The sequence below is a fragment of the Triticum urartu genome, chromosome 1 (assembly GCF_003073215.2).
Source record: "Triticum urartu cultivar G1812 chromosome 1, Tu2.1, whole genome shotgun sequence".
Lineage (NCBI taxonomy): Eukaryota > Viridiplantae > Streptophyta > Magnoliopsida > Poales > Poaceae > Triticum > Triticum urartu.
Window position 1 is genome coordinate 347,464,987 of NC_053022.1, and position 13,200 is coordinate 347,478,186.

At 47.4% G+C, this 13,200-nt stretch overlaps 1 protein-coding gene across 2 annotated transcripts; it reads left to right on the forward strand.

The window, feature by feature from the left end:
- The first annotated feature begins 4,303 nt into the window (after nucleotides 1-4,303).
- LOC125533333 (ubiquitin carboxyl-terminal hydrolase 21-like) lies at nucleotides 4,304-11,065 on the forward strand. Of its 2 annotated transcripts, XM_048696972.1 has the most exons (13): nucleotides 4,304-4,482; nucleotides 5,780-5,842; nucleotides 6,537-6,629; nucleotides 6,832-6,897; nucleotides 7,009-7,132; nucleotides 7,237-7,347; nucleotides 7,529-7,692; nucleotides 7,783-8,103; nucleotides 8,181-8,300; nucleotides 8,409-8,601; nucleotides 8,775-8,945; nucleotides 9,120-9,377; nucleotides 10,734-11,065. In XM_048696972.1, the coding sequence occupies exons 1-13, from the start codon at nucleotides 4,372-4,374 to the stop codon at nucleotides 10,874-10,876; spliced, it is 1,938 nt and encodes a 645-aa protein (XP_048552929.1). In that variant the 5' UTR covers nucleotides 4,304-4,371; the 3' UTR covers nucleotides 10,877-11,065. The 2 variants fall into 2 exon arrangements, with proteins under 2 accessions (XP_048552929.1, XP_048552930.1); XM_048696973.1 differs by lacking the exon at nucleotides 9,120-9,377.
- Nucleotides 11,066-13,200: the final 2,135 nt, after the last annotated feature.

Sequence of the window (13,200 nt, forward strand, 5' to 3'; positions counted from 1 at the left end):
AGGCAGCAGCGGGAGAGGCAGTGGCGCAGGTCAACGGAGGCGGCAGGAGCTCCTGGCGACGGCGGCGCGATGGGAACGGGAGGCGGAGTTCGCCGGGAATGGCGGGATCCGGCCGCGGGGTCCTTGCATCGGGGCGGCGGGCTCCTGGTTCCCTGCAGCGACGGAGCTTGAGGCCATGGTGGCGGCGGCCTGGTTCAGAGAGAGACAAAAGTGAGAGGAGGGAGCAGGAAACGAGGGGAAGGAAAGGAGCAGAGGAGGGAGCAGGCTCGCGGGAGGAGCACGGGAGGGTGCTGCTCTCCCTGGATCAGATGCGGGAGGCTGCAGGGGCGCTCGGGGATCGATGGAGGGAGGTGGATCGATGGATTGGTCCGGTGGGGAAAAACAAGGTGGAGCTCGGGCTCGGTGGTTGGTGGGATGGGGATCCAGAGCTGGGTGATGAGACGGGGCGGCGGCTAGAGGATCCCTAGAAATTAGGGATTTGTCCAAAATAGTCTAGGAGTGGACTATATATATGGTAAAGAGGAAAGTTTAGGGGCTAATCCGTCCCTCCAATTAAAATTGAGCGGTCGAGAATAAAACACTAGGAAGTCCAAATAGGAAAACGATGACGTTTTGTAGACGTTTGGGGATGATCCAGATCCAAGGGTGACGACTGTCTGGGTCGGGTCCGGGACAATTTCGGACGCGCACGTGAGGGGTTCGATGCACTGTGCAGAGAGGGTTTCGGACCGTGCGGTCGCATCGGACAACTCCGGAAGTGAAGAGGGGAAGGAGGATGGACTAGGTGGGTTTTGGTGAGACTGCGAGGGGGAGAGGAGAGAGAGAGAGCCTGGCATCTGTTTCCGGAGACCGAAAACGTCCGACGTTAGACGGACTATAATGTCACTATAGTTATCCGTTGGGTTATCAAACGAACTCCGAATGCAATGAAACTTGGCAGGCGACCTACCTACAACATTACAACACCACATGCCAACTTTCAACCCATTCCGAGAACATTTTCTGGCCACTTATAAAATAATATTTCGGACATGCCGCGGGCGTGTGCAGGTGTGGTTGGGCTCAGAACGGACAACGGAGAGGACGAGGAGACCGGGACAGATGCAAGTTTTGAAAACATGATGATGCTATGCACATGATGACATGATGAAATGCAACACGCAAGAAAATGACAAGGCAACAACAACGAATAACTGGACGACACCTGGCACATCGGTCTCGGGGTGTTACAAGCAACTTCCCGGCCGGTCACCCATCCTGACACTACTCCAAGCTGAGCACGCTTAACTTTGGAGTTCTGTCCGAATGGGCTCCCGGAAAAGAAGAAATTCCTTATTGATATGAGTAGTCTATCATCCCTAATAAGCCAGGCCATCACATGCCTCGACCATCTGTCTGATGTGAAGTCGAAGCCGCGGTGGGGGACCGGTGGTATATGATGACACGTGACAGGTGGTTCCTTCGGTGATCCTCCGTGACGCCACCCTTGCCCAGTTTCCTTAGTAGTTTCACCATCGGAGTCGGAGCTACGCTGCCTAGTGTGGTTTGTAAGGAGTGTTGTGCTGTAGCTACTAGGGTTGCTGTTTTTGTTTTTGTTTTTGTTTTTGTTTTTGTTTTTTGATCTTCAGATCCTTTGGTCCTAGGACCTTCACCACCTTGTTGTTTTCCGTTGCTTCCTGCTATTATCAATGAATGCCAACAATGCTGCATCTTTCAAAACAAAAGCAAGCATGTGGTCCTCCTCCCTTCTCTCTCTTTCCAACTGCACAACACACATATCCATCAAAAACAACCACATGCATGCCATCTCTCTCTTCCCTCTTCTCTCAACTGGACAAATGAAGATTTTTTTATGATTAAACCTTGGTTCTCTCCCTCATCAAAGTTCATGGACTAGTTCCCACCGGTCCATGAACGGATATGGTGTCCGATTTAAAAGTCATAGTTGGAGATGCCCATATAACCATTTTGGTGTTGTATACGTACGATTGTAATTCATGCTGTAACATGCATGTACTTGAGCTACATTTGAGATGTAGGAACTGTTTGGTTTTCAGCCACATATTGCCACATTTTACCACATCTCATTTTAGGCAAGTTTGACCAAATTAGATGGGTGTTTGGTTCTAGCCACACATAAGGCAAGAATTTTTTTATAAGCAGTGAACCCCACATGTCATAGACACATAAAGTGTGGTAAGATTTCTTTAGGCAAGCCAAAGTGTGGCTAACAATTTAAGCAATTTAAGTTAGGCAAGTGTGGCAAAAATAATGTAGCAACATAAGGCAAATATAGTCACAATTCAAACAGCCCCGTAGTTACGCCTTGAGCGCCTCTCCTTTTTCCAAAAAAGGAAAAATAATAAGTACGAGCTAGTAGTACCTGTGTGTGAAAATCCATGAGGATGTGGTGATACGGGAAGTCACGTGCTCCCATGCTCCAGGGCTATCAGGGCCATTGGATCTGTGATCGAATGGCCAGCATCAGCATGGCAGATGTGGACCAAAGTGTAATTCCTTGGTGGTTTTCTGTAAAAGCATGTAACCTACACTGACCATTGTATCAAGGATCCAATGGTCGAGAAGCTCTGGATCACGAGAACACGTTAGCCCCCGTATATCGCCTGATACTCCAGTCTGCTGGATAGACGTGTATTTACATCGACATGACTACTTGGAGGTCGCCATCAACTCGGCGTGCTGCGCTCACCAAGGGCTAGGCAAGCTAGCTGCATGCAAAGGCTGCTGCGCACCCTTATGTTGACTTCTGGTGCTGCAAGGTTTTGTGCTGTCAATCAACCGCTATGATCGACGAAACCTACTCACATAAAATAATACTACTCCTGATCTGTCAGGTGTATTCTTTCTCTCCTGATTTGGAAGGATCGTCATCGATTCATCAGTAATTACTTGTCTCATCAATGTTATAGCAAGGCGCATCTCAATCCTAAATTATCATCAAATAAATGTCTAGGTCGCTGTGCACCGAGTAATAAAAAAGAACGAAGAGAGTAAAAAAAAACTACATTTTACCCTTTCTTCACTACTACTCACCATCTTCTCACGTGCATGCATACGGGAATATCTTTTTTGAAACCTAACATGTGGGAACATATTGTTTGAAAAACATATACCTTCTGGGTTTTATTAAACAAAGACGAGGAATTTCTCATGAAAGTTTATGAAGGCATGAGGACCAGATCTAATAATTATTTTCAATAATATCTCTCTCGTCAAATGGCGTTACCCCTTCAATACCGCGCATTCATTTTCACGCATTGTTATCACATCATTCTTAATTGGCTCCATGTATATCTCTTTCTTACTTTTTATCTCTTTCCTAGATTGTAACGGGCGGACACACAAAGCACCCTGTTACCTTGAGGCCTGAAACTCTTGGCTATTGTAGTTCTCGTGATATATACAAGTCGAAGCTTTCACTCCGCTAAAACAGTGGTCCTCGTAAAATTCTGCTAGACGGCGGAGGATATTTCATGAAGCACAAGAAAAATGTTTCAACACGTCAAGACAATCTAATCCGCCAGCAAACAAATATATTTAGGCAACATACATTTGAGGATATTTGTTTAACGATTATCCTTAGTCGAGCTTTATGATTTCGTGCTGAACCTGACAAACGGACAAATAGATGGTCTTTCCGGAAACGTGAAACAAATATTTTTTCCCTCACATCTCGGTCACTTTTTACCTTTTTGTTATTTTGCAATCCCATGCAAAATATAGGAAGGGGCTCGAACACAAACCAAGAACATAAAAAGAATCCAGCCACCTTCGCAACATTCTTCCTTCTATCTTTATCCAAAATCAGGTAAGGACGTTTGCTTGATTTATTTTTCGTACATATTGACACAAGAGAAAAGTCATTATAACATTTTAAACATGAGGAGCAATGGAGCATGCAAGCATCTAGACCCGACTGACACCATGGATCCCAATAGATATTGCTAGCTGCCTGTCGGCGCAGATTAAGCATCAACCTGCATTGTCCTCCAGCAAAGTAGACCTGTACAACAACTGCACTGTACTACTACCACTAGTATACTCCACTCTTGTTTTTTGTAGGTAGTAATAAATGAAAGACCGAAGGAACGGAAGGCCAGCTCGTGTAGCATTAATCACTCTGGTGATATGCTCCGGCTCGACCCCGAGCCCAAACGACGAGCATGGAGCGCTGACTGGACCCTACCCCGCTTGACCGCGTGAGGAAGCGAGGAGACCACACCCCGGCATATAAAAGCCTCCCCGCGGCGCCCATCGCTCGAGCCTCGAGTTGATTGATTCCTGCACCCCAGACGAAACCCCAAATCCCTCATTTCTTCCCTCCCCACCCAGGAACCCTAGCTTTATCTCATGGACGGGGACTCAATGCCGGTCGCCCTGCCGCCACCGCCGGAGGAGAAGGAGCAGCAGCAGCAGCAGCAGCCGGCGGCCGATGCGATCCAGCTCCAGCCTCTCGAATCGGTGAGTTTTCTTAGGCTCCTCCTTTTGGCATGTATAGCTAGTGCTTTCTTGCTTGCTTAGTTAGGGTCTGTTTGCTTCTTTGTATCTCCCTCGCGCCTCGCGCCTGTCCGGGGTTGTGCCCAACCAGGCCCGCCGGGTGAAGGGAATCGAGCGCCGGCCCTACAACGAGGGGGAGACGCACGCTGCGAGCCCTCATGACCGCGCCGCGACCCCGACCGGCGGCGGGGTTCTTTCGAGCTTGCTGGCATCTGCTGCAAATGCCCAGGGGGCGGTGCTGCGAGCTCACCATCGTCCTCCGAGCTCACTGTCGGGAGGGGGGAGGGGAGGTGCGTTGGTAGGGGATCCACCGGCGCTGATCATCGCCCTTTGTATTTTTGATTGAAAGGGGAGAGGTGAAATTTTGAGGGAATTGATACACAGAAAACATCTTAACCCTTCATCATAACTTAAATTGCCATCTCTTCACTAACACAATAGCTATACGTAAGTCGCCTGAATTTGGAATTTGGGCCAGTCAATTTTAATGTCAAGAAAGGAACAACGGAGGGAAGTAGTTCGCCGGAGAAGGCTACCCCATTATCTATTCTTAGGGGTGCGGGTGGGGGGGGGGGGCAAGTTTGTGAAAAAAATTTGGTCATCAGGGCGGCGGCAGCACGGCGGTGGGTGGCGGTTGAGGGGACTGCGGGCGGTGAGGCGGTTGCGGGAGCGCTGCCGGTCAGGGGCGGCGGCAGCACGGCGGTGGGTGGCGGTTGAGGGGACTGCGGGCGGTGAGGCGGTTGCGGGAGCGCTGCTGATCGGGGGCGGCGGCAGTACGGCAGTGGGTGGCGATTTGAGAGGAGTGCGGGAGGCGAGGCGGTTGCAGGAGCGCTGTCGGCCGTGGGCAGTGGAAGCAAGCGGTTCGGCCGACGGTGGTGGGTGAGGTTCAGATCTAGGTCATGAGGAGGAAGACGATGGACAGTGTTTTTAGAGATAGAAGAAGAAGATCCGGTGGTTGCTTTTCCATCCAACGGCTGGGAACAAATCGATTGACTCAGATTCTAAATTTAGTCGACTGTCCCGAGTCATTCCCCTTCACTAATCTATCATGAATTTCCGCTAACCAAACAAGGTAATATAATGGTATATTAAATTCTCAAAAATAATACCCATTCGATGTCAAACAGAGGACTGAGACTAAAATGTCACATCTCATGTCTATCTCACCATAACTCCCTCCTCTTAACTCATACTACACATGCAATGTGGTTATTATACAAAATCTCATGGGTAGATTTTGGTGTTCATTGATTATTTGCAGGATCTGGGTCAGGCGGTCAAGGAAAACAGGGAGAAGACTTCACAAGGTCAAATTTCATCTCAGGTAGTAGTGTATTATAATATCATAATTGTAGTTAAAAAGGCGTCCAAAGACCAAAGTCAACATACCATAGTTTTGCAAGTTTTGCTTCGGTACACCCCCTTAGAAGTTTGCATGAATGTTAAAGTTACTTAAAAAGCCATCGTCATATCAGCCCGTGGATCAAACGTATTGAATAGATTGATTTGGATACAAAAGACTATACTCTCTCTGTTAGAATATAAGGTGCATCATTTTTGTGCAAGTCAAATTTATGTATGTTTGACCAAGGTTATAAAATAAGTCTACATGACAAAATAAGTAAAATATGAAAAAAAATCGTGCTGGATTTAATGATACATTTGGTATTGTAGATATTGATGTTTTTTCTAAAAACTTGGTCAAAGTTGCACATGATTGACTTTTGAAAAAACTAATACACCTTATATTTTAAAACCGAGGAAGTATTATGTTTTTTTATTGAAGGGGTACCTTCTAAAAATCCGTAAACTTGCATCTTTTGCCTTTCCTTTATTGCTGTTGCTTGTCTGAGGGGATTGTCTAATAGTTCTATTTTTTCCCCAAAAAGGAAAAAAGTTAGTTCTATTCTAAACTCTTTTCGTGTACCAATTTTATCCAACGTGGCACACGCTCCCTCTATCTCTCACCCCAGCACTACATCTATACAGCTATCATTTCACCTATGTTTGTTCTCCAGGATACGAACTTTCTGAACCATGCTCAAAGAGGTAGTTTTGCAGACGAAGATATAAAAATTCTTCTTAAATGTGCAAGGCAGTTGAATCCCATGGTAAGCCATATATGTTATTTTTGCATATACAGTATAATTCCGTACTGGAGTTCCTTACAATCGCAGGGCAACACAACTATTCATATTACGCTAGAATCCAAACCTTTGTGAAATTTGATTGTCTATGACTATAATTGTGATATTGATATCTAGTGTGTTTGATTTTGACATCTTCCACTTCTATCTTCTGCCGGATAACAAGCTTGATTATGTTGATACTTCGTGCTGTTCTCGTAATCTTATCTGTGGAGAGAGCTATTACCGTGTGGTAAGCTAGACTTGTGCCACCTTTTCACACATTGCTATATTTTTTCCCTCTTACGTAATAAATCAAGTATGATGGATGTTTTTGTATTACTGGTTTGCCTGGCTCTCCTAGGGTGCCGCGTTAAGTAATCCTGAGGGGTGGACATGTTTCGTTAATTGCATTCTCCAGTGTGTGGTTCACACTGTTCCTCTGGTGTTGAAGCTTCAGAAAGATGATCACACAGATGCATGTCCCGGTAAGGAATTTAGTCTAGTTCACTTCTGTTCTTCAACTGTCTTCCTGTTGAGTATCTATTCTATCGACTGCCGTGTTTCAACTAAGATTTTAATATTTTGCTAGGTGCCTCTGGCAAATTCTGCTGTTACTGCTCCCTAAAATTCCATGCTGATGAAGTTATCAGTCTCTCTGGGGCTGTTCTTTACCCAAAGAAGTTTGTCGAACACCTGAAATGTAGGTGCTTATATTATCAGAAATTTCTTTTGTTGTAGTGCTCGTCTTGTTTAACTATGTTCTATGCATTTACACCTTCAGTGTTTTAGCTGTCATATTCTCGTTATTAGAGAACTGCGACATTTGGAAGTACATCATTGCAATTATGCGCTGAACTCTGTTGTTCAAAAAACTGTTGCAGTATTTTCAGAAAATTTCCGGTGGGGAAGGCACCAAGACGCCCATGAATTCCTCCGCTGCTTGCTTGATAAATTAGATGAGGCCTCTGTCCCTCCCAGGTCCCCATCATCTGAGAGACCCTCTTCAATTGTCACACAGGTTTTTGGAGGACAGCTAAAAAGCCAGGTGTGCCTGTTGATCCTCACTACAACTTGATCAATATCATTCAGACTTACTCGTGATACTTAGTATTTTTATTTATTTTTGCTTGTGCAGTTGCATTGCCCAGAGTGCAACTATTGCTCAGACAGATTGGAGCCTTTCCTTGACCTTAACTTGGAGGTCATCCCGATGGCCACTGTCATGGATGCACTAAAATCTTTTACCAAGATTGAGGTGTTTGAGAATTACGGTTGTGATGGGTGCAGATCTCGTGTGAACATGGAAAAACAATTAAAGGTGGAGCAGGCTCCAGAAGTTCTTGTAATCCAGCTCAAGCGGTTTCAAAATTTTGGAAGTCATATAACTAAGATTGAAGACTGCATGATGTATCAGGAAGAGCTGGACTTAAACCCATTCATGAGCTCCGCGGATAATGTGAGTTCATTTTCTTTTTTTTAATCAAATTCCGCATGCACCCAAGCATATGGCTGATGCACACTATGTGGCTGCAGAAACCTCAGAAATATGATTTGTATGGAGTTGTAGAACACGAGGGTGCTCCATCAAATGGTCACTATGTTTGTTATATCCGTTCGTCACGAACTAATTGGTTTCACTTCAATGATTCTAAGGTAATATGTTTACAGTTATTACTCCCTCCGATCCAAAATAAGTGCCGTGGTTTTAGTTCAAATTGTATCTCTCGTTCAGTTGCATGGTTCTAAACTTCTACAGTGCAGGTTATGAAAATCAATGATGTCATGGCTTTGGAGAGTGAAGCATACCTTCTATTCTATGCAAAGCAAGGTTCATCCCCGTGGTTCTCTACCTTACTTAAGAGAAAAAACAACGTTTCCGGTGACACTGAGGAGGGTGGTTACAGTAGCAATAGCAGTGAAGATGACTATTATCCTGAAGGCCTGTCTTGGCATAGTAAGTGTGATATTTTTTTTTTAAATAAAAAAAATGAATTTACTATCTATGACAGCTGGTAGTGGTAACATGATATCTATTGACAGACACTTTTGTTATTATTTGTACTCGGTTTATATTTTTACCTGTACTGTCAGTCAGTCAGCCGTGAGATGTTTTTGTCCCGTTTGCAGATGATGGCGACAAAACCAGATCGGCGACGAAAGAAGAAACAGATCTGCAGCTTAGACAAATAATATCTATGCAAAAAGAGAAGTGCGGCGAGAGAGAGATTGAAGAAAAAGCGAAGGCAGAAGGAGACAGCAGCATCCAAACTACTTGTCCTGAAAGCTTGTCTTGGCGTAGTGAGTGTTATCCTTTTAAGTTTTAATGAAAAATCAAACTGAAAATTTCCTTGCACGAGTAGCGTACATCACATTGCTAGTGTCTGTAAGGTTCTATGTGCATCGTATGGGTCTCCTCTCCTAGGTTGTGTTGGTGGCTGGTGTTTTACATGGCGTATCTTCTTGTTTTTATAGAGGAAGCTGATGTCAAGGGCTCTGATGATTCTCCAGCTGGACCATTGCTCGGACCAGCAGGCTCTCACTCTGACAACATTGCTAAGGGCAAGCGCACTTATAAGGCTATTGTTCAAGAGGAAACGACGCCAGACGAGCTTTTGCAGCATTTGAAAGAGATGGTGCCTAGCATATTTGCCAAAGCTTTGGAAGGCATGCATACGTCTCTTGCACTTTCAGAGGCTTTGAAGAGAGAGCATGTTGTGGAAATGCATAATGGTAAGTTAACTTTATGGATCGTTGCAGAATTTACTTGAAACTTAGCATGCGAGTTAAGTTTTTTTTCGAAAAGGGGGTTTACCCCAGTCTCTGCATCAGAACGATGCATACGGCCATAGTATGCGAGTTAAGTGGTAAGTATGCATTGTTATATTAATACACATAAGTGCATGCAGGTAGGTGGTGCTAGCTGCATGTTCACCTGTAGAAGAGTTGTGTAGAACTTCACTTTTGTTGTAGAGTTGGTTGTAAACATCGTGCTAGAGAATATCATCAAGATGGACTAGAGTAGGATCAGTGGTGTAGTTAGTAATCACGTCAGATCGACAAAGGTAGGATGTATTGACACTGGGAGCTGTTTGTTCATTCAAGGACAATTGGCATGATTCATCCCAGTATAGCGCAACCACTATTAGGGCATCTCCAGCCACGCCCCCAGGAAGGCCTCCCAGGCGATTTTTTCGCGCCGACGCCGAAAAAACGGCCCAGTCGCACCCCCAGGAGCCCGATTTTCGCCGGCTTGGGCCGAAAACAGCGCCGGTGGACCCAGACCGAACCCGGCGCGCTGGGGGGCGCCCGGGGCGAGCTGTTTTGGCGCGAAAAAGCCGCGGGCCAGCCGCGTCAGCGACTCGGCGCCTCGTCTTCCCCCAACGGCCTCGGTTCCCGCGGGGAATCAATGGCAAGGCTGCCGCCGGTCAGCCTTGCCATTGATTCCTCACGGGCGGCGCGTCACGGGACGGCGCGCCGACGCCTCCCCTCCCTCGCACGCGTACACACGGGCACGGCGCCGCTATAAAAGCCGGTGGCCTCCACTCGCCTATGCCCACACCAGCCCCGCCCCTCGCCGCCGTCCAGCCCCTCCCTCTCCCTACCTCTCCCGAGCGCCGCCGCCCAGCCCCTCCCTCTACCTCTCCCGAGCCCGCCCAGCCCCGCCGTCGCCATGGCAGAACGCTTCCCCGGAGACGAGGCGGCGGCCAACGGCTTCGGCCGCCGTTCGCTCCGCGAACAGGAGTCCTGGCGAACAGGACTTCAGCCCCTTTCTTTTTTTTAGATTAGGTTAATGTAATGAAAATGCGCGAATTTCGCCGAAATTTGCCATGTTTGGCCGAAATTTAACTAGTTTTTATCATAACTTCGTCGAACGGTCCTTCTTTTTTTTTAATACATGCCTGGGGGCGGCCCTGGGGGCCGACGGCTGGGGACCGACTTGCCCCCAGGGCCATTTTTTGCGCCGGCTCACCCCCAGGCGGCGCTTTTTGACGCCCCCTGGGGGGCCAACGGCTGGAGATGCCCTTAGGACTTCTTTGCTTGTACCGTCAGTCAGTCAGCCATGAGATGTTTTTGTTCCGTTTGCAGATGATGACGACAAAACCCGATCAGTGAGGAAGCGCAAGTGGGAGTGGGACAATAACCTCAAAGTGGTGGAAGAAGAAGAAGAAGAAGAAGAAGAAGATGATGATGTTGAAGAAGAACCGTACTACTATGTCTACTCGGACTAATTATCTTGGGTGAAAACCTAGATTCTGGCCATGTGCTTGGATCCGGTGACGGCGGCGCTTGAGTGTCGCTCCTTTTCTAAAGGCGCTTCTGTTGAACAATCTCGTCGTTCATGTGGTGTCATGACATGGTTGGTGCGGATATGGTCATTGTTGTAATTTGCCAATCGCATATCACCTTTTCCTCGCCTACACATATCTTTGGTCTTATATAACTTTGCTAATTGTCGGTGTGTTTTCGTATATGTGAGTTGGTGTTGACTGTGTGCAACCTAGCTATGCAGAGGCCGAGTGTGTGCTTATCGTGTTGTGTGTCTTCTTGATGCTTCATTTTGAGCAAATAAAATCCACTTCTGTCGAAAATACCTCAAAAATCAATACTTCGTCAAAACTATCATGATACAATGTGATAGAATGGTATCTCGCTAACTCTTTTGAAGACCATGAATGCAGAGCACCTTCGAAGTTTAAGCAGCGACTACATTAAAATTCGGCGTAGAAAACATCCAGTCATGCTCCATCCAACATTAATTAGACCAAATACATGTTAAACTAAGAATGTCAATAGCACTCTTTATGTTGGTGCTTGAATGAGAAGGTGATGACTCAACAATAAAAGAAAGAAGGGCCCTTCATATAGGAAAGCATGGATTTGCTTATGTACGAGAGCTCATTGTTTAAAACAAAGAAGATTTTATTTTTGGAGGTGTACTTTTAGTCGACTGTTTGACAGCAGAGAATCTCGTCGTCTTATATGATAAACAAGCGAGAGTGGTTTCCCTGATTAACACTTCCTCTCCACCATTGTCTTTCAAAAACCATGACTAATCTAATTCATGGGTGCCTGTCAATATTCCTCGGAGAGTAGTACTTTTATTTGTTTAATTAATTCAGGACTAGGCATCTCATTTACTAGCTTTTTTCAATATTAAAACAAAATAGATGGCATACTTGTCAGAGAGGAACACACCATTTATCATAGAAGATGACGCTCTCTCCCGCCGCTCCATGAGTATTCGTTTGAAGATTTAGAGATGACACATGCAAAACAGGTATTTATACCATAACTTTGTTTTAGCATTTGGATGCACAAACAGTATTTCTGCTTAGTACATGCAAAAGCTAACAATAGACTCGGAAGCGACTAACTAGAAAGACACAACAATCATAATCATGCATTTTGGATAACCAACATTGAATGGTAGCATGGTGGGGATATAAACATGCTGAACATAAATATCATACAAGCAAAATTGGATTTGAATCAATTACATGCGTGAACATGTATCAAGTCAACCAACTTAAATTCTTCAGAGGAGGATACCATCCTAATATACTGTGCATCATAATCAATTGAATACGTGTTGACATCAAGGATAACATAATATCCACTCCTAACTAATTAAGTATTGCATAAGAAAACATGAACTCTAATCATCACACGCATCACCTCGGCCCCCCCGGCCCCCGATGCCGCTCCCGCGAGCAGACGTGGGAACCCTAGCCCGCCGGATCCTCCCCGTCCCCTCCGCCCCCTCCCTCGCTGCCGCCTAGAGGCGCTGCCGGGAAAAGCCTGCCCGGTGTAGGCGACGGCGGGACCACTTCTTCCCCTCCGCATGGATCCCCCGTTGGTGCGGGCCGGCCAGGAATCAAAGGCGCCGGGCTATGGCGGGGCTCGACGATGCAGCTTCAGGTGCGCTCGGTGGTGACTGCGTCGTTAGGTGGCGGCTCAACAGGGGAAACTTTGTAACCTTGAGTCCCTGCACATAAATTTCGCCCTCCCGAGTCGCCCCTCTCCCCTCCTGAGTCACCCCCCGCGTGGGCGGCCGGGAGGCCCCTAGATCCCGTCGGCCGGCCCTCCCCCACTCCTCCTCCTCTTCCCTCGCCGCCGCCCAAGGGTGCGGCCAGGCGAAGCCTGGTCGTCGCCGGCGACGGCGGGGACTCGGGCCCTCTCGCTCGCGTGGGGCTGGCGCGGGCCGGCGCCCCCGAGCCAGAGCGTGGCGGCAGGCCGGACGCCACGGCGGGTGGTGGCGGTGCCTCGGCGACTTCGCTCCCCCGCGGCAGGAGACCTCGCGATCTGGTGCGTCGCGGTCACCAGGGACGGCGGCGGCGTGACCGGACCGGTTCGCGGCGGCGCCGCCGGATCTATGCCCAAGCATGGGCCTTGACCGCTGGTCTGCCGTCGGCACAGTGGCGGGTGCGACTCGTCGGCAGCTGGGCAGATCCGTCGGGATTCTACCCTTGTCTGATCCTTGACAGCGTGGGCATCTCCGGGGGAAACCCTAGATCTCCTTGGGATCGAGCGATGACGGCGATTTTGCTCGTAG

Coding starts and splice junctions, on each gene's coding strand:
- LOC125533333 (XM_048696972.1), top strand. CDS start 4,372: ATGGACGGGGACTCAATGCCGGTCGCCCTGCCGCCACCGCCGGAGGAG. Junction 5,843..6,536: donor AAGGTCAAATTTCATCTCAG/GTAGTAGTGTAT, acceptor TTTGTTCTCCAG/GATACGAACTTTCTGAACCA. Junction 9,378..10,733: donor TGTTGTGGAAATGCATAATG/GTAAGTTAACTT, acceptor TTCCGTTTGCAG/ATGATGACGACAAAACCCGA.